Raw genomic sequence first — 26,083 nt, forward strand, 5'->3', positions numbered from 1 at the left:
TCAACATTGCGTGCAGCAGCAACCACAGCCTCCCAGACACTGTTCAGAGAGGTGTACTGTTTTCCCTCCTTGTAAATCTCACAGTTGATGATGGACCACAGGTTCTCAATGGGGTTCAGATCAGGTGAACAAGGTGGCCATGTCATTAGTTTTTCTTCTTTTATACCCTTTCTTGCCAGCCACGCTGTGGAGTACTTGGACGCGTGTGATGGAACATTGTCCTGCATGAAAATCATGTTTTTCTTGAAGGATGCAGACTTCTTCCTGTACCACTGCTTGAAGAAGGTGTCTTCCAGAAACTGGCAGTAGGACTGGGAGTTGAGCTTGACTCCATCCTCAACCCGAAAAGGCCCCACAAGCTCATCTTTGATGATACCAGCCCAAACCAGTACTCCACCTCCACCTTGCTGGCATCTGAGTCGGACTGGAGCTCTCTGCCCTTTACCAATCCAGCCACGGGCCCATCCATACTCACTCTCATTTCATCAGTCCATGAAACCTTAGAAAAACCAGTCTTGAGATATTTCTTGGCCCAGTCTTAACGTTTCAGCTTGTGTGTCTTGTTCAGTGGTGGTCGTCTTTCAGCCTTTCTTACCTTGGCCATGTCTCTGAGTATTGCACACCTTGTGCTTTTGGGCACTCCAGTGATGTTGCAGCTCTGAAATATGGCCAAACTGGTGGCAAGTGGCATCTTGGCAGCTGCACGCTTGACTTTTCTCAGTTCATGGGCAGTTATTTTGCGTCTTGGTTTTTCCACACGCTTCTTGCGACCCTGTTGACTATTTTGAATGAAACGCTTGATTGTTCGATGATCATGCTTCAGAAGCTTTGCAATTTTGAGACTGCTGCATCCCTCTGCAAGATATCTCACTATTTTTGACTTTTCTGAGCCTGTCAAGTCCTTCTTTTGACCCATTTTGCCAAAGGAAAAGACGTTACCTAATAATTATGCACACCTGATATAGGGTGTTGATGTCATTAGACCACACCCCTTCTCATTACAGAGATGCACATCACCTAATATGCTTAATTGTTAGTAGGCTTTCGAGCCTATACAGCTTGGAGTAAGACAACATGCATGAAGAGGATGATGTGGACAAAATACTCATTTGCCTAAAAATTCTGCACTCCCTGTATTGATTTATCTGTTTTAGAAAATATTCTGTATATTCTGGATAGTAATTTGGGGGTTTTAAGAGTAAGAAATTGAACCACACTTGATGGTGTTTGTAGTTCAGCTTGACCGGATTTAAATTTCTTTTTTACTATGGATTTAATTTGTTGATATTCTAAAAATCTTTCCTTTTTGATCCCATATTGTGTAACTAGTCTGTCAAATGGAATAAATTCTGTTCCTTCTAATATATGTTCTAAGTATTTGATTCCTTTACCACTCTAATCTGGAAAGTTTATCATATTATTGTTTTGGAATATGTTAGGGTTGTTCCAGATAGGTGTACATTTGCATGGGATTAATGAAGACTCCGTCAATTTTAGAAACTCCCACCATGCTGCCAGAGAAGAGCTGATGTTGACGCTTTGAAGCATTCATGTCGTTGGATGTTTGAGCTGATAAATGGTAGGTCTGAAATCTCTTAGATTAAAGTGCTTGTTCTACATCTAGTCAAGGTTCGTCTAAGAAGGTATGTTTTAACCATCCTGAGATAAATTGAAGCCTGTTGGCTAAGAAGTAGTGCTGAAAGTTAGGTAGTTCTAATCCTCCTTTATACTTGGTCTTTTGTAGTGTTTTTAAGCTTATACGTGGGGGTTTATCTTTCCAAAGAAATTTGGACATACATGAATCTAGAGATCTGAACCAATCTTGTGGCGGTTTAGTTGGGATCATTGAGAATAAATAATTTATTTTTGGTAAGACCATCATTTTTATAATGGCAACCCTTCACATGAGTGATATGGGTAGACATTTCCATCTAGCCAGATCACCTTCTACTTTCTTTAAAAGCGGGATATGGTTTAATTTAGTTAGATCTGCAAGCTTGGGAGAAACATTAATACCTAAATATTTTATATTTCCCGATTGCAGTGGTGTAGAAGAGGAATTATGGAAGGAGCAATTAATCGGAAGGACTGTAGATTTTGACCAGTTAATTGAGTAATCTGATATTCTTGCAAAAGAGTTTATCAATTCAATCACCCCAGAGATATTGGTTTGTGAGTTTTGGAGAAAAAGTAACACATCATCCGCATAAAGGCTGATTTTATGTTCCACATTCTTGCATTTTATGCCCTTAATTACTGTATTCTGTCTAATTGCTGCTTCTAGTGGCTCAATAAAAATTGCAAACAGTGAAGGGGAGAGTGGGCATCCCTGCCTGGTGCCCCTCAGGAGACAGAAGCTGGAGGATGTCTGGTCATTTGTTTTGACACAAGCTGTTGGGGAATTATATAATATTTTTAACCAGTTTATGAAAGAGGATCCAAAACCAAATTTGTGTAAAGTTGCAAATAGAAATGTCCAGTAACTCTGTCAAACGCTTTTTCTGCATCTAAAGAAAATATTGTAGTTTCGATGTTTTTACTGTATGAGTAGTCTATCAAATTAAGTAGTCTACGTGTATTTGTTGATGAGTGCCTACCTTTTATGAAACCAGTTTGGTCAGGATGAATTAAGAGGGGGGTTATTTTCTCCAGTCTCTTTGAGAGAGCTTTGCAGATTATTTTAAGGTCTACATTTATAAGGGATATTGGACGATAGCTTGAGGGTCTTTGCCTGGTTTTAGCAGTAGATTAATGTTTGCAGAAAGCATATTTGATGGAAGTCTGCCCTTTTCTTTGATTTCCAACAACGTTCTGTAAGAAATTGGGGCTAGAATCGTCCAGAATTCTTTGTAGAATTCTGCAGGAAAGCCATCTGGACCTCGAGCCTTATTATTGGGCATACTTATCAGGGCTTCCAGGAGTTTTATTCCTAATTTTAATAGTTTGCTGATGCGATGACAACAAATATGTAAAATCAGGCTCATATTTGACGGGAATCATAGGAATCAGAAAACATGAGGGTTCACAAATTCACTTCTACAATGTCTTAGACACATTGTACTGCATACATATTTCATTCAATTCAATTTCATTTATATAGCTTTAAATTACAACAGCAAGCTCTTTATATTATAAGGTAGAGATCATGCAATCACAGTACATATGTATGCATATATATGCAGTACATATGTATACATATGCATACATATGTATTAGTTGTGCAACAGATCAAAAATCTCACGGTTCAGATCAGATCACGGTTTTAAGTCACTGATTGGATCAATTTTCGGATCAGCAAAAATAGAAAAAAAAGACAAAAATTCGACTCGCCATTTCCTTATTTAAATATTTTTTGCCTATTAAAAAACATTCAACTGAAGACTCATTCCAGGCACTTATATAAAAACAAATTAAGGTGCAATATGGACATTATGGACCATGCTGGGCATCCTCTGCATCCTCTGCACACAGCCATAAACAACCAGAGGAGTCTGTTCAGTGAAAGGTTGCTTCTCCCAAAGTCAAGGACAAGTAGACTTAAAAAGTCCTTTGTCCCACATGCCAGCCATCAAACTGTTTAACTCCTTGCTGGAGGGGAAACAGGGACAAAGGAGGGGGGAACAAGTAAGCTGTAGTGCCTTTTCACTGTGCAATAGTTTTTGTTCATATCCAACAGTTTCAATACTTGAAATGTGCCATTCCCTTGTATTCTTATTCCTATTTATTCTATTTATCCCTTTTGTATTCTCTGTATTTATATTTGTGTATATATGGTATATTTCTGCTCACATTCTGCAACTTCTGTCGGTGCTGTGCTACTGGAAACTGAATTTCCCGGAGGAACCCACCCGAGGGATAAATAAAGTTTTATCTAATCTAATGTAATCTATAGGGCAGTACAGGGCTTTGTATCTACCACTACTTGTGAGTATTTATTATTTAATCTGCTCTTTCACGTGATTCAGTTTATTTTGAAAAGTCTCAACAGGATCTTGAGCTTTATTGTGAAAGGTTTATGTGGAACATAAACAAGCGGACACGCGATGGTGTTACCGTCGTTGTTGCTAACGACAACGCATAAAAGCAGGCGCTTGTCCGTCTGTAGTGTGGTTATATTAAATATAAGAGAAAGAGAGAACTTTAAGAAATTAATATAGCCACTACAGTGACCATCAAAACGATGAAAAAATATTGCCATAAACAGTTTATTTTGCGGCACCACAAAACAAACGATAGCATAAAATGAAACGATAGACTTTTTTATATTGTCAGCCGATATATATCATTATATCGAACAGCCCTACACCACTCTACATTTAATTATTAATTATTATGAATCTCCAGCTCTCTTCCACAACGTGTAGCTCCCCTGTTGCTCCAGGTGGGACACGGTAGGTGTCTGGTGATTCCCACCTATAATATACAGATATAATAGAGTCTCAGGTAGAGGACCTGAGCTTAAAGGATAGACTGCCCACAGGAGCAAGAGGGGTATTTTTCTGATGTGTGTGTGTGTGTGTGTGTGTTTAGAATAATATTTATGAATGATCACAATGTAAAGAATCAGACTGACAGTAACAATACAACTGTTTTGTGCAAGCAACACTGTACACACAGACATGCATGCATTTATACATGTTGTCATTTAATAATTAGAAGGAACACACAGCAGAAAGTGGAGCACACACTTTCCTACTAGAAAAATGTAGTAATGTTATCTTACATGTCTCTATATACTTACTGGAGTTTCTCCGTACAGATTTTTTTTCCTTTCTCCTAATGTTTATGTCTCCATATGTCTGACTATTGTTTTGTTTTTGTCTAAATCCCCAAACCACCCACCCTCTCCACACACACACAAACAGACACACACACACACTCTGACCCTTTACGTGGGAAAAACTTTTCCCAGCTGTCGCATGAATTCCATCCATCCATCTATTTTCCTACTTTTACCCAGTTCAGGGTTGCAGGACTGGAAGCCAAAACAATTGAGAACAAAATACTCCTAAATAAGACTTGTTTGTCACCTGATAAAGGGCACAGTTTCCTGCTCTGACTTCAGAGCAGGAATCACAAAGCTGACTGGGAACTCAATAGAACTGACATCAAATCAGCCACCATTTTGGCCTTTCCTGCTATTTACTTTTTCTAGAAGATTTAAACATTTGATGGTTAGAAACTACTTTGGAAAATTAACACAGACACTGCCATATTCAGCCAAACATTTTAATATGGTTGGCATTATATTAAAGCACCCTATTGATCATTTTACTTGTGTTAGCCTATTAACTTCTAAATGTGCATGTAGTAAACTGCTGTAATTTTCCCGAGTGTGGAATACATTCTTAGACAGATATCAAAACACAATCATTCATATCTGACTGGATCCTTGAGGTTAATTATCCAGCAAAGTGAACAGCTCACAGCACGGATTTTTGTTACAGATAGGGGCTCTTTAGCTTTTACCAGCAAGCTTTTTCAAATTTTCTAAAAGTTCCAAATTTCTGTTACACCAGATGTCCTTGAAGTATCACACTCCACTTTGTTGACCTAAAGCTGAACCAAGAGTTCAATGCAGTTTCCAAGATTTTAAGCAAACCAACTACCCTGGGAAAAATAAGTAAAAGAACTTGTGTGATTGACTGTGTTTAGTACGCACATGTCTTATGAATAAGCTGTAGTTTTTCAAATTAATGACCTCGAAATGCATTTCAGTGTAGTTTATTCACAACAAGAGTTCATTCACAAGATCCAATTTATGGCAAAAGTCATCCCAAGGCAGAACAAGGAGACAATGTAGAAGAGAGCCAAAGACTAATAATACCTAACGATAATAACTGATAATAACTAGTAGAGAGTGTCTCTGTCTTCTGAATCCAAACTATTCGAGACTTGTTTGTGATGAGAATGATTTTAAATTCAATTTTGGTTCTCAACAAGGAGTCAATGGAGCCAATACAGGAGAAATACGCCCTTGCTAGTCTCTGTGAGTATTCTAAGGTAATGCCATCCAGAGTAAGAATCTGCTTAGATACCATATTTCTAAGATTTTCAGGGCCTTGTTCAATAACCTCAGTTTGATCTGAATTAAGAAGTTAGCGGCCATCCAGGTCTTTATGTCTTCAAGATATTCCTGCAGTTTAACTAATTGGTGTGTGTTATCTGGCTTCATGGATAGATAGAGCTGGGTGTCATCTGCATAGCAGTGAAAATGAATACTATGTCTTCTGATGATACTGCCTAAGGGAAGCATGTACAATGTAAACAGAATTGGTCCTAGCACCGAACCCTGTGGAACAGAAACAGAAGACAGCAGGAGTTTTGATACGAATAGAAACACAGAAGAATCAGTTGAGAAGCCAGAGGCCTGCATGCGTGTCAGAGACCTGAGGTAATATTTGTAATTATGAGACTTAGAGAATTCAGAGAATTGAAAACTGTACAATTAGAAATCCCAAATGAAATAACAAAATTTCTTTTTGTATATGCATTTAGTTGTGTCAAATATTCAAACTCAACAATCCCAAATAGACTTGAGTACATGTGCATGTAGTAAAACAAAGGACAGCAAGCTATGGAAACTAATTGATGATTTACTTAAACAAAAAAGTGCAAAGTTCACTTAAAATAAAGAAAGTCAGTTTATATTTTCTCATCCTCTGGTAAATATCATCATTTTATGGCCTTTCTTGGCCTCCTGTAACACTTTGAGTCATTTTTGATGAGAACATGTCCTAAAATGTGATTATTTAACAAATATGTAGGACTGCTTTCTTTCTTTCACACGGTGATTTGCATATGCACAATTTACCCAAAGAGAATACCTTTGGGTAAATTGTGCCATTGATTATGAAAGTAAAACTGTAGATTTTGATCTCAGAAACTGTCTAGCTATATAAAAGTTAGACAAAATCAACACAAAATTACTTAAGGTTTATTTAAAGTTATTTTACAACATCAAAGGCCAACTGTGTCACGTGAGCACATCAAAAGTCAATTTTCTTAAACAAGGCCTAGCACCACATGAACACATGTTCAGAACAAAATGAAATTCAAATGAAGACAAAATTAACTGGAATTCTCTTCACACATCTGGCCAGCTCCATAGCATCCCACTTGTTGATGCTACCCACTGCTCCCTTCTGGGTGTACTGCAAAGTTTTTGTGGTGTGGTTATTTTTTGTTTGTAAATGGTAAATGGACCGATTCTTATATAGCGCTTTTCCACTCTCCCAGAGTACTCAAAGCGCTGTATACAACATGCCACACTCACCCATTCACACCCACTTCTAAACACAAGTGCAAACTAATCTGCATTCACACTACGATGAACGTATCGGAGGGCAACTTGGGGTTAGTATCTTGCTCAAGGATATTTGACATGCAGAACGGGGAAGCCAACGATTGAACCACCAACCTTCCAATCAGTAGCTGATCTGCTCTACCACCTGAGCCACAGCCACCTATGTTTGTTTATTTTTTGTTTTGTTTTTTTTATGCACATCTTCTCTTGGGATGACTCCATCACTTTCTTTGAAAGTGAAAATGGGCTTTCCATTCACAAACCTATTACTACTTCACCTTAAAAACTTTGCACCAGTGTCGGCACCATCAACCTTCTCAACTAATCCAACGCGGTTGTAGGATTTGGTTTTGCCTGCAAAGTTCACAATGATAATCACAATTACTTTCAGATTTAGAAAAGTTGAAACTCTACGCTCCAAGTACCCAATTTTGCTTCTCTGTGAACTATCTGCATTTTGATAACTGATAATGAGCATTTCCTGGGTAAATAATTATTAATGTTCTCTACTACTTTTTCTTAAATGCACACTTAACCCAACTTGATTTTGCCTCTGATATCTCTGCCAGCTGGATCAAAATATCATTTCTTTGTGCATACTCAAATACTGTGAACTGGCTTTTGAGAATGCACAAAGTAAAGAACACATAAAAGCTGCTAGTGCTTTTAAATGATCTGCCAGCGCTTTCTTCATATTTTTGTCAAAGACTTGATTGGCAAGTCCAGTTCTTTTAGTTCTGCTAGTTGGAAAAGAAATGAGGCTATATTCTTTTTAGTCTTATTTCTTTTCCAACTAGCTTTTTCTTCTCCATGTATCGTTTTAATGTCATCCTGAATATGTTCATTTTCCTTGCCACCTGATGAATGGACTTCCCCTTCTCCACCTCATTCACTGCTCTCCATGTGCTCTAAAGGAGTGGAAGCCCTGCCTGTCCTCCCAATTAAAACTCTGATCTATTTTTAGTTTCATTATTTTTCTTTTCATATTATTACATTAAAATGTGTTTAAAATATTCATAAGTTGGGGTGAGTTGTGCCACTGCCACACTTGCCTTACTCTGAAAGGCAAAAATCAGTTTTTGAACTTAAGTGTGCTTAATTCTCAAAGAGGCTCTCTTCTTTGCAGGATGAGTAAAGTGGCTGACTCTTCAAAAATGAGCGGTCACATGACCAATTTCTTCTTTGGTTCCCTAGAAATAGTGGGTGGCACCCCACTTTCCCCTACTGTCTTATGGATTACTGACTACGTAAGTCAGGTAGTACGTGAGACTTGGCAGTGCTCTGATTTGCTCTTGTGCAGTGTGTGGACTGTGCTGTCTCCATTCCTGTTCACCTTATAAGCCACAGACTTTTAGTATAACTCTGGGTCATGCCACTTACAAAAATGCTCTGATTCTGTAGGGCTTGGATGCATCAGTCACAGACAGGAGGAGGGGTACAGAGCATTGAGTGTATGATTTTTGTTGAGTGGATTGGGAAGGGAAAATTCTCAATATAAATAAGACCAGAGAGATGGTGATTGACTTCAGCCTGCGTCTATTCTGAGAAAGGATTCTCATGTGGTATGGGAATACGAGTAACTTGGCATCCTCAATGACAACAGGAGGACAAACACAGGGGATAAGCAGGCTTTATTTCTCTAGGAAGCCAGTATCCTTCAATTTGTGCAGCAAAAAGATGAAGATCTTTTCTCAGTCACTAATCCTGAGCACAAAGTACTTTGCTGTGGTGTGCCAGGGAGCAGCTTGGGAGCTGGTAACATCAACAGACTAAATAAATTGGGTAGGAAAGCTGGCTCACAGAAGGAGGCCACAGAACAAATTTCTGTCCAACATGGACAATCCTGACCACACACAACACTGAAATCTTAATAGTTTTTTCCCCACCCTGCACACTAAGACATGTTATTGCACTTTTTTGATATTCAGCAGGGGATCACTTCAAGTTAGACTTAAATTTACACACTTAAGTTTGTTCACTTTAATTTAGTAAGCCATTTTAAATTGTGTTTTTATACATTTAAGCTTTTATTTACACTATTTGTCTATTTATTCTTAAGTGTGCTTAATTCTCAAATTTATTCTTTGTGTTTAATTTAATTATTTAATTGTTTAATTTATCTTGAACAGCTGTAACAGAACAGTTTCCCTAATCTGGGATAAAGTACATCTCACTTTAACAATCATGTAATTTCTCTTCCCAAACGTAAAAAATATGTCACATTTAAAAGTCTGTCACACTATTTAAAAAAAATAAAAAATAAAAAAGATAAATCAGATAACATCTGCTTTCCAAAACTCATCAACCCACACAGTGGCTACAGATTGAGTATGCTGCTTTTCTGCTCAAGATTTTCTAGCTGAAAAAAGAAAAGAGAGAATACAACACAGCAGCCACAGTTTTAGTAAAGTATAGGTTAAATCTGAATATATCACAGGCAGTCAAAAAGAGCTCATCAGTGTTACTTTTAACTACATTTGCATTTGAATGTCATTAAAGTAGGGAGCGTGGGCTTTATGTGAACCTTCCAGTGACTGTAGAAATAAAGCAGGTGAGTGGCAGTTTATGTGGTGCTTTCTTAGCGGGTAGTAGCTGTGAAACAGCAGCAACAATGTGTGACACATGTAATGCTGAGCTGCTGAAAGCTGTACTCACAGGCAGACAAAGGCCTGTCTTAGTTTTTATGTGTATCAGAATGGATGACAACGTGCGGAAGCATAGAAGACGAAGAGACTGTAACTACCATGGATCATCAGGTCAAACCATTTTAAGAACTGAATGGGTTGCCCCCAGAGAACATGGCCTTAGAGGAAGTGAGTCAGAGGAATGCAACAAGCGGCTTATGCAGCACCAGCCTATCAACCTGTACTTGGAGGAAAAAGCTGCTGCCGGTGTGTTTTCTATAAAATTGCCTTACCATTGACCAACTTGTTTTTCATTGGAACAACTCTGCCTCCAAAAGCGTTTGACAGCTGCAAACTGTGTTTTGCCTCATTCAACTTGAACTGACGACGCTGTTCATAGGGGAGGTGGATGTCTCCGACTCCAGTTTGTTAAGATCTCTTGTGATGCCTAATCTTCGAAGTCCAGTAGCATTGTGTCTGCTGCCATTGCTTTATGTCTATCTGCCATTGCTTTATTAATTACTAATTTGCAGTCTCAAGAAACCTTGAAGCTGGAACTTTTACTGACAGAACAAGTTCCAGATACTTTTCAGGGAAAATCACCTAAGAATAATAATATTTATAATGCAGAGATCACAGAGAAGTTACTCTGGTATTCGGTTAGTAAAGACTTCTGTTGTTCCAGGCAGTTATTCACAGTTATTCACTAAACCATGTCCAGCACACAATTCTGATATTGTTCAAGTTGTGTCAGATGTCATACACTCGTACACTTTCTGTACTATGAAACTCAAATAGCCACAGAGAGTTGCACGCAGCATGTTATATAGTACTAGAAAATGCCCTGACTGCATTCTTTAAGATAAGGCTGTTTTTTGGGTTGTTTTTTTTTTTTTCTTAATGTCACCAAATCCCATTGAAACACCAAAAGCAGTATCTAACAAATATTTTGTATAACTAACACCTGTTAACTTTCATCTGAAGGATCAACATTGTTATTGAGCACACATTTACTCTGGATAGTTTGTTGGTATGAAGAATATGAGCAATTTAATTCGATAATAATTATCTTCATGTCTACAATGATTGTCTAGTGACATTATGTTTTTTATGTTGTGTTAATGGGATTTTTCAGATGTTTAATTAATATGTGCTAAAAGTAAATACTAAAGAAAAGGGTTACAATCAAAACTTGCTTGCTTGATAGAAGTGTGTATACCTAAATATTCAGTGTTGGGAAGGTTATTTTTAAAATGTATTCCATTACAGAATACAGAATACATGCCCCAAAATTTATTCTGTGACGTATTCCGTTACGTTACTCAATGACAGTAACGTATTCTGAATACTTTGGATTACTTAATATATTATCGTGGTTTTTACAACAACGTGAATGTACTATTGCTGTGTGATTTATTACTATTACTGAAGGTCCGCGACTCCGAACTGTAGTAAAGGGACCTCTGACTAATATGGCGGGGTGCCTGTCAGCTCGTAGCCGAAAAATAGCTTTACTTTGTTGTCTGGGTCAACTTTTCTTGCGAAAGACAGAGGCAGGCGTTGAAAGGCTGCTCCAACAGAGCTTATTGTTTTCGGAGGAAAACACGAACACAGTGTACAGTCGAGTCTTAATAGCTTACTTACAACTGGGCTCGTCAGGCACTCTTCTTGGCTGCAGTGGTTATTATTATATTTACATGCTTCCAGCTCCCGTTTTTCCTCGAAGACAACTCGTACCTTTCCACTCCCCTTTTTCTCCCTCCTCGCGCTCACAGACCCATAACGTGTATGGCAGTCCATTCTCCCTGCAACACGGACTACACTGCCCATGATGCTACATTCTTTAGAGCTATGCTTGTAGCATTCTGCCTGTTAGCTTAGCACAACAACAACAACGAAAAAGCGCTCTCTCACCCAGGAAACACACAGTCGCAGAGAGAGAGCGAGCGTCGCCCTGTAACCATGGCAACCATAACGCTGCCGCCTGGAACAACAGAACGTAGCTGTCAAACAAAACCCAAACAGTCCTGACCCGCGACAAAATGAAACGGGAAAGTACCGCAGTGTAATCCATTTATTTCAACAAAGTAACTGTATTCTGAATACCACCTTTTTAAACGGTAACTGTAACGGAATACAGTTACTCATATTTTGTATTTTAAATACGTAACGGCGGTACATGTATTCCGTTACTCCCCAACACTGTAAATATTAGCCACGATTACGTCGACTATCAAAATCGTCGATGACTGATTTAATAGTCGACGCGTCATTTGAAGCTTTGTAAGATCCCAAAAGACGCAGGAATAAGTAGCAGGATTTAAGAGTGTAATAATGGACTGAAACAGAAGATGGCAGCACCGCATATACAAGGATGCCAGCTGCCGTTAAACCCCGAAGAAGAAGTAGCTCTGTCCCAGAATTCATAGCGCAGCCCTGCTTAGTTTCCAACAATGGCGGCAGCTAGTTAGTTTTAATATTACTCTTATTATTCTTTCTGGGTCACAAAATAAACGTTTAACATATTTTCAAGCGAGAATGTAGCTGTGTAAACCTCAAATATCTGCTCAGTTTATCAAGACACCACATATTTTCAAAAGCGCTCCGATGTTTTTGGAGACGTCTGTTACCCACTAGCTCGATAGCTAGCCGGGGGCAAGGCTCACTAGAGCCGTGAGAACACCGGACTCCCGGCAAATCGTTTTTAAACCCACCGCCGTCTTTCGCTACTCAGGTTAAACATGATATATAAGTCACGTAGATAACTTAAAAATGTTACTGTTTGGCTTTTTGTAGTATTTTATTTGTTCCTGAGTAAATCTGCTTGGCTGAGATTAAAGTTATAGTTTTTACACAGCTGAATAAACGTCAAGCAGACAGCTGATTATCAGAAGTGTGAGATGCTCGAGAATATACTCCGGTGTCCTGTTATATTTTAGATAGAAAGGAGTTTATTAAACTTCACCAAAACAATCTGCAAATTTTATTAAAATGTAATAAACTATCATCTTGTCTTTATTTTTAGTTAGCACATACCTTAAACACTTAAAATTGTAAGCTAATGATAGTTATATAAGAGCAGATGCAACTTTGTTAAGAGTTGACAGAAATCTCTTGTCATGTTTTAACTCAAGGATACTCCTTGGCCACACTGGCATACCCTCCCCCTTTTAGCATTGATTTCTAACATGATGAACAACATAGGCTTACAGAGATCCACATTATGAGGCAGTCTCACAACCTTGATATGAATTTGCATGCTATCTAGGACCCCCTTTTTTTTTCTTTTTTCACTGCCTATCTTAGCTGGCATGGGTTAAGAAATGGTAAATGGTAAATGGCCTGCATTTGTATAGCGCTTTTCTAGTCCATAGGACCCCAAAGCGCTTTACACTACATTCAGTCATCCACCCATTCACACACACATTCACACACTGGCGATAGCAAGCTACATTGTAGCCACAGCTGCCCTGGGGCGCACTGACAGAGGCGAACTGTGCTTGGGGTAACTAGTAGAGCTGGGCGATATATCGAGTTTTTAAAACATATCGATATATTTTTATACGAGATATAAGATGTGACAATATCCTTTATATCGATATAGTCTATGTTACGTTATAATTATAGTTGTGGAGCCGCAAGTTTGCCTCTCTTTCGTCCACTTTTGTCTCTACGCAACGTTACTCCGCCTCGCCTTCACTGAAGACAACTCCCCCTCCTCCCCCATCGCTTCACATGCAGGCAGCGACAAGACGGACACGGCAAATCTCCGTTAACGAGTTACTGCGCATCGCCCCATGCGTGGGGCTGGACGGCGTCAACGTGCTAACGAGCTAAACATGCTAACGAGCTAACAGCGCTAACCCTAAAATCCTTTCATTCTCTCAAAAGTTGATAGCGCGCCTTATGTATGAATTCTGGTTGTACTTGATGGCCGCGAACTGATTTTATGTGGTACACGGCGCTCAGCAATCTGTCAAAAATGTTTGAGTACGACTTTGGTAAGCTACGGAGCTGCACCGCTTGATAGATTGTCGGCGCATTACGGCTACCGAGGAGCTTCGCGGAGTGATATGTACTGTGCATCAACGTAATATTACCGTATTGTGTGTGTATAAGGACCATAAATGGCACCTGTAAGAGACGTGGTTATGAAGCGGATTTCAAACTCCAGGCTATCAGTCACACAGTAAAACTTGGGAACAGAGCAGCTGTGAAATCTGTCTGTCTTTGTTATTACGCTCAGCGTCTTTTAGTTTACATTTTGACTGCACAATTGTGAGCTCTTTGTTTAGCACAAAAACAACCTTGTTTTCTTTTATTTATGGAGCATTATTATTTAATGAATGCTCATAATTTAATTTTGAGTAATTTTTCATGTACATCTGTGCTGTATGTTAATAAAAGTGCCTGTGTGACATCTGGGACACAGCTTTGACTAAGAACTCTCTTTTTGTTCTTACTTTATGGCTTAAAAAAAAATATCGAGATATATATCTTATATCGCCATCCAGCTAAAAAATATCGAGATATGAATTTTGGGTCATATCGCCCAGCCCTAGTAACTAGCTCAGTGTACTATGTAGTATAATGAAAGATGGACCCAGTGTGTCATAGCATGTGATAGTGTGACGTCCCTGAATGCTGCCTAGAGTCACTATGTGATATGGCGGGACAGAATGGGTGTCTTAAGAGTATTTGGTTTAGCATAATGCCTACTTCTTTTACACCATTGTTCTATGTGACATAGGACTGACATTTCAGCTGTTGTGATATGGTGCTATATAAATTTTAAAAAAATGTATTCCCTCCATGAATCAAAACCTTGGTGGAGGGGTTTGTGTGCCCCAGGGTTCCCAGGAGCTATGTTGTCGGGGGGCTTTTGCACCCTGGTAGGGTCACCCATGGCAAACTGATCGTGGGTGAGGGACCAGACAAAGACTAATTCAAAATACCCCTATGAGTATGCATTGACGGAACTGTTCACGCTGCCAGGATAGAGTTATCAGGGCCTCGCCCTGGAGCCAGGACAGGAGAGGGTGCCAAAGGGTAAGCGTGTGGTGCTGGTGGGCACAGCCCTAAAGGGACATGGGTCCCATCCTGAAGGCCCACCACCCACAGGGGGTCAGGTGCAATGTTTGTTGAGCAGAGGCCCTGGCGAACATCCCTGACTACCAAAACTAGTGATTGGGACATGGTGAGTTGGATCAGGTGGTGTGGGAGGATGCTGGACAGACCTGGCACACCTAAGTATATAGTGACACTACTCTAGGAATGCCTGGCAGAGGCCCCAGTCCCCAAGATCTTTTCTAGGTGTAGAATTGGAAAGGAGGTTTACCCTAATTGGAGAAGTTTAAGTATCTCAAAGTATTGTTTATGACTACATCTGACTACAATGTCTTCTGGGTGTTTTTTTAAATCGACCACAGTCATTTTATTTTTTCACAGTGGTAAGGTTATGTATATTTTCAGCAGGCAGTACGTGGAACCAAAGGGTACATATCTCTGTACTGAGGCAGAGTAGTAAGCCTAAGCTGGATAAATCACAAAACATTCCTTCAAAATGGTTGTTAATTACACACTACATTCTTCTGCAGACTCCAGGGGTTTGTGAAATATGAGTGAGAGATACAGACAGACAGCAGTAGGGGGGAGATTGGTAGAGGCTAGACAGAAACTAAGAGATGAAAGAGAAACTTTGTGGTAACTGGTTCAAGATAAAAGCTTAAAATCTATCCTTAGTCCTATAAGATGAAGTAAGTGATGGACCAACATAAACCCACATACAGGATGATACTGAGACAGATTCAGTGAGAGAGTGAGGGAAATACACTGTTAATTCACCACATCTATTTCAGAATTTAGGGTCACTTACAGTTTCTATGTTACAGATCAGTGTAAACCATAAACTCATTTAAAAGATAACAGAAACAGCAATATTTGACTTGCTTTTTCATCCCTACTTCTATTCTCAATTTGTCAAGATTTCCTGGAGTGAAAATTAATACCAGAAACACAACTTGCACTGTTTCTGTTCAGTCAGATGGAAAATCTAGTGCTCAGCATGAACAAGTGTAGTAATATAAGCATGAGATGTTGTGTAATGACCTCTGCAGGAAACATACTCTAAAGACACTCCTGAGTAAGACCACTTTGTTATGTAAAAAACTGGCATGTTAACACAGCTTTAGACTTTGGTTGGAAAATTTAAATTTCAAAACCTCCACTCATCAGTCTATTGGTGAAGAAAATACTAATGAAAATAGCAGGATGTGCATTAGTGTTCATTTCAAGTTTTATACTTCTACCTAATTAACAGAAATGTTCACGTTTCATTATACAAACCAATTTTTAAACCATGTGTCAACTTTAATAATTCTTTTTCACTTACTGCAACCGATAAGTTACCACTTATTACCTCTAGTATAGACATCAAACAATTGGTCAACTGTCCACACAGAAGGTCAAAAATACATAATTAAAGAAAATGTTTCTTGAGCACATGAGGAGACAGAAGATAAACATTATTAATTGAAGACATCAGATTTAAAAACAGGCGTTATTGTGATGTGGACTTTTCAAAGCTCCACCATGCCAACATCTGAGGTCTAAAGAGGCAAAAACAGGCCAAGAAACGGAAAAATAAAGTTGTTCAAAGAGGAAAGATAAGAACAGCATGGAAAAATTTGACAGCATATGCCAAAAATGCTCTGGCAAACATGTGCAAACATGTGCCAGTAGCAAATATAAGGCCAAATGCGGGGTGGTAGCTAAAATATGTTTTTTTCTCAATCTCCTTTTCAGCTCAGCTCTACAGTGTTTCAGCATCTTTCAGCTCACTCCTTTTCACTTTTAACACAAACTAGAGATGGGACGATGCCACTTTTTTTATGTCCGATACCAATACCGATATCATAAATTTGGATATCTGCCGATACTGACATGAATCCGATATAGTGTATTTTTTAATCAATAAAAGTGTTTTTTTTTTTATATCTTGCTGCATTTTGTATAAGTTCATACTCAAGTTAAAAAAAAAAAAAAAAAGCAAACAAACACTAAAGCTATTCTGTTAAACCTGTATGCAAAAAATACACTGCACCCAAAATATTTCATAGTTCAGCAAGCAAGCTAGTTTGCATCTCTTTCGTCCACTTTTGTCTGTACGCAACGTTACTCTCCACCTCGCCTCTCTCTTGCACTGAACACAACTCCCCCTCCCCCATCGCTTCACCTGCAGGCAACGACAAGATGGACACGGCAGCTATCAAAGATTAGCTGGTCGGTAAAAAGAAAACATTTGGAGGTTACCATTTTAGTGCTGTTAGCATTAATCTTGTTAAAATGACGTTAATGCCATAATGCGGCGAATCACCGTTAACGAGTTACCACGGATCGCCCCGTGCCTGGGGCTGGATGGCGTCACTCGAGGCTGTCAGTTTCACAGTAGTCTTTGTTATTATGCTCAGCGTCTTTAGTTTACATTTCGACTGCACAATTGTGAGCTTTTTGTTATGCACAAAAACAACATTTTTTTTATTTATGGATCATTATTTTAATAAATGCTGATAATTTATTTCTGAGTAATCTTTCATGTACATCTACACTGTATGTTACTACAGAGATGTGTGAGATCTGGGACACAGCTTTGATAAGAACTCTCTTTTTGTTCTTACTTTATGGCTAAAAAAAAAATCGAGATATATATCGTATATCACCATCCAGCTAAAGAATATTGAGATATGAATTTTGGGCCATATCGCCCAGCCCTAATACGGAGCTAATAAACTTAAACCCTACACCTTCCACCCTATTCTGGTATTTTAAAGAGTAAAGAAATATTAAACAACCTAACTAATAGGGTTGCCAACTCCCAGCAAAAAAAAAAAATAGGGAACCACCCCCCGCCTCGTGATGCTTAATCGACGTAGTCAACTTTAATTTAATGCACGTGTAAAAAAAATTTAATAAATAAATAAATAAAAATGCACAGAAATCAATTATTTTTCTACAATAATTACATAGATTCAACATCTTTCTTCAACAGAATTGCAGACTGCACAGATGGTTCCCAAAGGAAAAAGTACTATAGCTGACTAGGGTATATTAGACTTAATAGTTACTATATACAGTAACGGACACACATTTTACATCAGATTAAAACTTTGGGTGTAAGATTCAGATAATTATTTATTAAAAGCTAGACATTTTAAATGAGAATAAGAAAGAAAAGTATTTCTTTGTGCCCCCCTTTTGCCCCCCTGGCAAAACTTTGCTAGATCCGCCCCTGCACAGTTACCAGCTATCAGCTACGTAGAAAAGGATCCTGGTGTAGAATTTATTTAATATTACTTTCTAACAACAGCGTATCAAGCTTAAACGTGCTGCTGTTGTTTAGCCGCTGGCTTCCTCTTTCAGGCACAAAGTGGGCAATAAACAAACAAAAGAGACGGAGTCATGAAAAGCCGATCAGCTGATCAGTGATCAGTTTCATGATTGAAGTAGCAACAGGAGAGGGAGAGAGAGAGAGGCAGTCGCTCCATATATCAGTTGTTAAGCTTAACGCTGGAATGCTTTACAAACATTCAGAGATGAACTTACACACTTGCTTTACTTCTCTCTGGGATAATGGGATAACTTTCTCTGAGATGAAATGCCAGTTTGGTAGCGAGGCTCCAAAATGCTCAATTAGACACGTCTCACACGCCACAGCCGCTCTATCACTAACGCATACTGCTCCGACGTGCTAAGGTTATGAGCTGAGTTACACCATGTCTCAAGTTTTCTAAGGTGCTTTAGTGATATTTAATGGATCGGATTAATTTTTTTATTTCTCTCCTATATCAGATCCAGTAATTTAGGTCAGTATCGGACAGATACCAATACGTAATATCGGATCGGCCCATCTCTAACACAAACATATGACTTTGACACCCACAATGCCATTGTCTGGGCTCATCCTGTGGTTACTTTTTCAATATTTAACAAAAAAATCTTTTTATTTATTGATATATTAGCCAAACTTGTCAGCATTCATAGTGGCAGTATGAATAGCCATTCATGTAAACTTACAACTACATTACTACAACATCTATGAAAACACTGATCTTTCCAACTTCAAGAGTTACGCACAATCTGTGGCCCTGCTCATAATAGTCAGCTCTTCGATGATGACTGACTTATACCTTAGCAATGCTGCCAAACCAGCGGTCTTTCACCTTCTTTCAAAACACAGAAATAAAGGAGAGGATCTTCAGACACCCACCAGATTTAGATTTAATGTGAATTCAAAAAAGGCAAACAAGCATGAGTGTGCCCACATGTCAAAGCCTTTTCAGTTAGAATGATTTGAATTACAAATCTCTTCACAAATGTAGCTCAACTTCTAACGACGTGATTAATTGTACATATGAATACAAAGCATTTTACTGTATCTTAAAAATCTCCGCATCTTAGTTTGGCTCTGATTTTTTGCTTACCTGTATTATTAAATCTTCACTGGAAGTTAACCTGTGGCTCTGACTGTCACACATGTCTGGGGTTGTCCCGTATTGTTGCTATAACAATGATATCACAATGACACTTAAAATAGTTTATCAGTATTATCGTGGACAATATGCTATAGTACAGCTCTAGCCTCTACCAGGCAGAGCAGCAACTATTCTAAGATGTTGGAACAGAGGTGGCAACTGACTGAAACTCTGTCTGATTTATGGTAACAATACCTAAACCTCAAGACAATCGAAGAGCTTTTGCCAGTTCCTCTGGTAGGATCCACTGAGTCTTTGAATGTGCCACTGTCTACTTGAGTGGTTAAAGTTGTAACAGTCTCTGGCCTGCCTCCTCTTATCAGAGGGCCTTTGAAGTCCACTGTGGCAGGGGTGGAGCAGTGGGTTCAGGGTGTGGTGTCAGGGGAGGCTAATACACATAGTTGACCTTTATCATCTGATCACATCTCCCCATTTGAGCATCTGCAACAGGTTTCCAGCTGTCTTCTCAGCTGCTGCAGAAACTGTTCAAAAATAAAAAAAATAAAAAAAACCTCCACATGTAATAAAGGACCCATGTGTGCATGGGTAATTTATTGACACATTGGTGCCAAAACCCAAGCTGCAGTGTGGTGGACCTGCAATCAGCCAGCTGAGGCGCAGGCCCAGATGGTGGCCGAGCTGACATGCAGCAGGAGCAGGCTGCAGTGGTTTGCCACCAGTTTGAACAGCTGCAGGAGTATGAGCCCTGAACAAAGGTGTTGGACAGTCTGGTTGCTTAGGCTGGTCGCTGGCGTCACTGCAGTTCACACCGGGCCCACGAGTATGCCTCGGCGGAAGGAGATGACCTCCAAAAAATGAAAGTCAACACGTTCCGGACCTAATCACCGCCTCACTGACCAGTCAGAAAAATAATTGACAGATTAGTTGACTACCAAGTTAAACTTTAATTGCACCCTTACTTAATATAAAAGCAACTGAATGCCTTCTAGCCAGAACCACACAGTGAGAGTAGTTCCACTGAAAGTCTCAGTAAAAACTCATTTCAATGTGCTAACATTTAGCACGCTGTAAATTAATGCCCAGTATGCTGCCAGTAACAACAAATTTGGCCTTTAATGTGTTTGTTAAGAGTCCCTAGCACATGCAGTATTTCAATTTGTGGTTAAAAAAAAACAAACGAAAAACAAACGTTCATCTGTTATTCCAGGAGTGGGTTTGTGTAATGTGTTATTATTACCCTGCAACACTATTTATATTCTGAAATTGTTTTTGTGATCAGTAGGTTGATAGGGTTTAACTAAAAATATACATATAAAGCTATCAAGCAAAAAAAATAAAGTTAAAATCTTGTGGGCCAATGAAAACGTGGAGGAGAGGTAAAAACAAAGAGGAGCTAACAGGAAACTGGTAAAGATAAATGACAACAAGATTCACTGGAGAGGCTGACTGGGAATCCTTCCTTCAAGACCAAGCCAAATGTAGTAAGTCAAATGAATCAGGGAAGGATGATACACAAGTGTGCATTATAATGTCTCACACACACACACACACACACACATGCACACGCACACACGCACATTCCTTGCAAGGAGTTAAACATGTTTTTTCTTCTAGATCACATATTAGAACACGTGTCAAACTTAAGGCCCACCAGCAAAATGTGGCCCGTCATGTTATTTTATGTGGCCCATGAGAGCATGTGCATGATTGTCTTAAAATAAGTTTACTATATGGTGTTTAAAAGCGCACACTGACTATAAACTACATCTCCCAAAATGCATTTGGATTGTTTGAACCCTAATGCCCCCGGTAGCAGGGGCAAGAGGGAGAACTTCTAGTTTGACGTGATGTACTGCCAGATCTGATTTTTAAAATACAGATGTGTATGGTATCCACAGAAACATCAGAATCTCAGCTAAAAGCTCATAAAGCCATTTCAACGACCACCAAACAGCAAAAACAGCAAACAATTAAAGAGCAGGTAAACAGATTCTGCAAAAAGATCTTACTTTGGCTGTCTTGCTGCCACCACGATAAAATTGCACTTCCTTCACGGCTCTACCTCTCAGGAAAGTTTATGTTTTTCACTTTCTACAACAGAAATCTGTTTGTTTTATGACTACAGCTAAAAAAGAACAATATCAACAAAAAAATTGAAAGTTTGAGCAATGACCTACCAGAATTTTAAGAGCTTTTTCTTTAACATGTAGAAAAACAGTTAAATAGGCCATTTGTTTACACTCACATAAGAGGAGTTTCACTTGTCTGGTCTGCTTAAGATCAAATCGGGCTGTATGTGGCCCACAGTGTACAATGAGTTTGACACCCCTGTCTTAGAAGAAAAGATACCTAGTAGGGAGCGCTCCAATAGAGGCTCCAATATTCATTACGCTTCATAGCTTAATATATAAATCCCATGGATGAGCTCCAAAGCAATGTGTAAAACTGTAGGAAACAACAGCAGTCCTTCTTCTATAGGCTCAGTGGGCACTGCAAAGTTGCACGTGAACATGAACTAGTTCTCCATCTGGTGAAGGTTCAACTTAAAGTAACCCATGGCAAGTTTCCAGAAAATAATAAGAAATAGCAGTGCCAGCTGCAGTCCAGCACTGTGGAGTTGGAGTTTGCCTCACTGACAACAGCTGAATGACTTTAAGGACTGCCACCCGAGCAGCATTGTCAGCCTCAAGGAAACAGAAGAAAGGAAGAGCTTGGGGTAATTTACTTGGACAACATTGCTCAGTTAAAGTCTGAGCAATCAAAAATCTGATTATGTTAAATTTGGTGCTTAGCAGCAACTAGCAAGGGAAAGAAAACGCAAGAAGCCAGTCTGTCTTGAAAAGGTTGACAGCAGGGATGACTTGGTGAAACTTCTCAGAGTAACAGCCAGAGCTACAAGAGAAACTCATCATTGCAGCTTACAATACCCTGAGATCACATGACTTCATGCCACTGCTCAGCATTTATCTCTGCCACCTCACCCTCATCAGACACAGTGAAAGGCCCCCCACCCAGACCCACACACACAAACACCCTTGACCCCTGTGACACCTGCCTCCATTGGCTCTTTTCTGTGGCTAATTTGAAAATACCTCTTCCTAATCCCTACTGCTACCCACCCCTGCTGCCCTGAAAAATGTTCCCTTCCTCTCCTCCAGTTCCTCTGTTCATTCAGTTCAATCTGTGTTGCTGGCAGCTTTTTGGTGGTGTATTAGTCCAACTATTGCTGTAACACTCAACAGGTATGTATGCATGATCAAGGGCGATCGTGGCTCAAGAGTTGACAGTTCGTCTTATAATCGGAACGTTGCCGGTTCGAGCCCCGGCTTGGACAGTTTCGATCGTTGTGTCCTTGGACAAGACACTTCACCTGCCGCCTAGTGGTGATGGTCAGAGGGGCCGATGGCGCGATATGGCAGCCTCGCTTCTGTCAGTCTGCCCCAGGGCAGCTGTGGCTACACCTGTAGCTGCCTCCACCAGTGTGTGAATGTGAGAGTGAATGAATAGTGGAATTGTAAATGCAATCCATTATTATTATAATAGCAATTTAACACAAGCCAGTTAAGATCCTCTATGTAAAAAAAAAAAGATGCTGGTTCATGAACCAATGCTTGAAATCCAGTGTTTCTGTGTTCCTTGACCTGAGATGCGGGGAAAAAGTGTTGAATCAAGATGAAATGAACTATATACACTGATCACGCACATTATGACCACCTGCCTAATACTGTGTTGGTCCCCGTTTTGCTGGCAAAATCTCTCTGACCCATTAAGGTATGGACTCCACAAGACGTCTGAAGGTGTGCTGCGGTACCTGGGACCAAGATGTTAGCAACAGATCATTGAACTCCTGCCAGGTGGGGCCCCCATTGATCGGACTTGTTTCTCCAGCACATCCCACGGATGCTCAATTAAATGTCTATGGGATCCAATCGATATCTGTGGAATCTGGGGAATTTTTGGTTTGTGGCAGGACACGCTATCCTGATGAAAGAGGCCATAGCCATCGGAAAATACTGTTTACATGAAAGGGTGTCCATGGTGTGGAACAATGTTTAGGTAGGTGGTACATTTCAAAGTAACAGCCACAAAACCCAAGATTTCTCAGCTGAACGTAGCCCAAAACATCACACTGCCTCCACTGTTGCTTTCGGTTGTGGACAGAGGTCAGCATGGGACCGGTCTGCCACTGTGCGGTCCCATGCGCAACAAACTACAATGCACTGGGTATTCTGACACCTTTCTATCAGAACCAGCATGAAGTTTGTCAAATCAATTGGACTGGCCCACGCAAGCCAGCCTTCACCCCCACATGAAATCAATGAGCCTTGTCCCTGTCGCTGGTTCACTACTGTTTGCCACTGTCCCGGGGCAGGGATAGCTCAGTAGGTAAAGTGGTCGCCCCATGATCGGAAGGTTGGCGGTTCGAATCCACTTAACGGCTACCCTGAGGTACCCCTGAGCAAGGTACCGTCCCTACACACTGCTCCCCGGGCGCCTGCTTAGTGGGCTGCCCACTGCTTCACTGAGTGAATGGGTCAAATGCAGAGAAAAACAAGTAATTTCCCCATGGGGATCAATAAAGTATCCATTATTATTATTATTATTAACATAGCCCACCCACAAATAGATGAAGAGATCATTTGTGTTTCAAAAAAACTTGAATATTCTTGTCCATTCAGTTACTTGTGCAAATAAATTCTCTGCAATATGCAAAGACTTCAACTTGATTTAAAAATAAAAGTGAACTTTTAGGCTAACAAACAATATCCCACATACCGTAGAAGAGAAGAAGCTACTTCTGGCTGCTCACAAGAGGTCACCACAGTGGGTTGCTCCCTGAGTTTGGGATTTGGCAGAAGTTTATGTTGGATATAGATAGTTGTCAACAGAAAAACAGCTGTACCAGCGTGAACAGCTGGGATAGTTAGTATTGGTGTTAACTCTTATGATGAGCAGTTATTTCCTTTAAGAGACCAGTAAATAAAGTTACATGTGAGACTTACATTATTGACTCCTCTAAGCTTTCACTTTATTCTAGGTCTCTTAAATACTAATACTAAACTAGTCAAAGTCTGAATGGCTGCAAATCATAAACTTGCTTTTCTCCTGATTTTTGGTCCCAGAATCTTTAAGAAAACAGGGGCAAGAGAAGACAGAGAGAGCTCACCAGTCCATCTTTCATCCATACTAACTTTCAGTTGGACAACAGCGGGATTATTTCATAGTCTTTAGAAGTCCACTCCCACCCTAGCTTAAAACACAGTTAAAGAATGCAACAACAAGGTTTTCTTTCTATATTCACTCTCGATTTTACTTTTTAGATATTGCTGTATTGTTCGGATACACATCTTCATGCATGAGTGACACTTGTGTAGAGTTCTGTCTATTCTAAACTAACAAAATGTCAGTGAAGACAACTGTCTGCATTCTTAAACAACAGGAACCAGAGTCACATAGGGAACCCTGCACCTCATTCCTGATCCCTTCATGAACGCAAAATGAATGAGATATTCAGCTGATCACGTTAATCCCTAAATATCCACAGCATGAACAAAGTTGATAATATACTGTGATTCAGTGGGAACGCCATCTCTGAGTCACTGGACGTCCTCAGTGACTGCATCAGCTGAAACTTTACTGTAAGCAGAGACGTGCGCTCCTTTCAAACAGCTTCACACTCACCGGCTCATCCAGCTGCTCCTGCTCGTAGTATTCATAATAGTCGTTGAGACTCAATGCGCTGCCGAGCGTGGTGTTGAGAAGGTATGCCAGTAAAAGAGAAAATCCTCGTAAGTGCATGTTTATATGAGCAACTCCTGAAGTGTTTATGATCCGAGAATCGTAAAAAATGTGGAATTAAAAAAAAAAGAAAGCTCCCCAGTATCTGCGCTCCCCTCTTTCTGTCGCTGAAAACACACGCTCGCTCTCTCTCGCTCTCCTTTGTCTTCTTGGCAAGGTCCAGTACTTTCTCCTTGGAGGGCCAGTGTGTGTGTGTGTGTGTGTGTGTGTGGATGAAAGCCCGGTCACATGGAAACTGATAAATCCGGAGGGTCAACAGAGGCTGTCCCGGCAATTAAGAACGCCAAGGCGCACAATTACAGGAAAATAGGCTGCCTTCAAAATAAGAGCATACTAGTAACCACGTCTCTGAAAATACAGCTCAGAGGATGGCAACAGTAATCGATCATTTCTACTGACCTCTGTCACCAGGGCCCTATTTCAGGAAGCCGGTTTAGAGCAAAATCTGAGTAAGTATACCGTGAGTTAACGAAAACTCTGGGTTTTCGGTTTCACAAAGCGAGTTCAGATGAAGCCTCAGTGAGTCACTATGACGACACACTCCGTGAAGCTAACCTGCCCCCTAGCAGGTTTACTTCAACTAACCCTGACTGTCTCCGCCCCTTTGTCGGAAACCTGACTGTAGGAAGTGTCAGACATGGCGTGCTCCTTCCTTGAAGAGCCAGTAGATCGTGAAGCCCAAATTCTCCGCAGAGCTCTCCGCCGGGAGAGAGTGATCAGAGCGCGTGTGGACATTTTATCATTACCTGATGATTTTCTGTGTGAACGTTACCGTTTCTCAGCACAATCTATAATTTATTTGAATAACATCCTCAGGCCTAATATTACTCATGTGACACATCGCGGACATGCTCTCAGTTCTG

The 26,083-nt window shown here is 40.0% G+C and overlaps 1 protein-coding gene across 1 annotated transcript in view; it reads right to left on the reverse strand.

Annotated features, from left to right (window-relative positions):
* The window catches only part of vegfc (vascular endothelial growth factor c), a 102,839-nt gene extending 77,185 nt beyond the window's left edge, over positions 1-25,654 (reverse strand). Inside the window, exon 1 of the mRNA XM_085275834.1 lies at positions 25,104-25,654. Coding sequence (XP_085131960.1) covers positions 25,104-25,220 — 117 coding nt within the window. The 5' untranslated portion in view covers positions 25,221-25,654. The remainder of the gene's footprint in view (positions 1-25,103) is intronic.
* Positions 25,655-26,083: the final 429 nt, after the last annotated feature.

This window comes from Mchenga conophoros, linkage group LG6 (genome assembly GCF_057382185.1).
Source record: "Mchenga conophoros isolate Kocher_MC1m ecotype Shallow Benthic linkage group LG6, M_conophoros_male_GT1.1, whole genome shotgun sequence".
Classification (NCBI taxonomy): Eukaryota; Metazoa; Chordata; class Actinopteri; order Cichliformes; family Cichlidae; genus Mchenga; species Mchenga conophoros.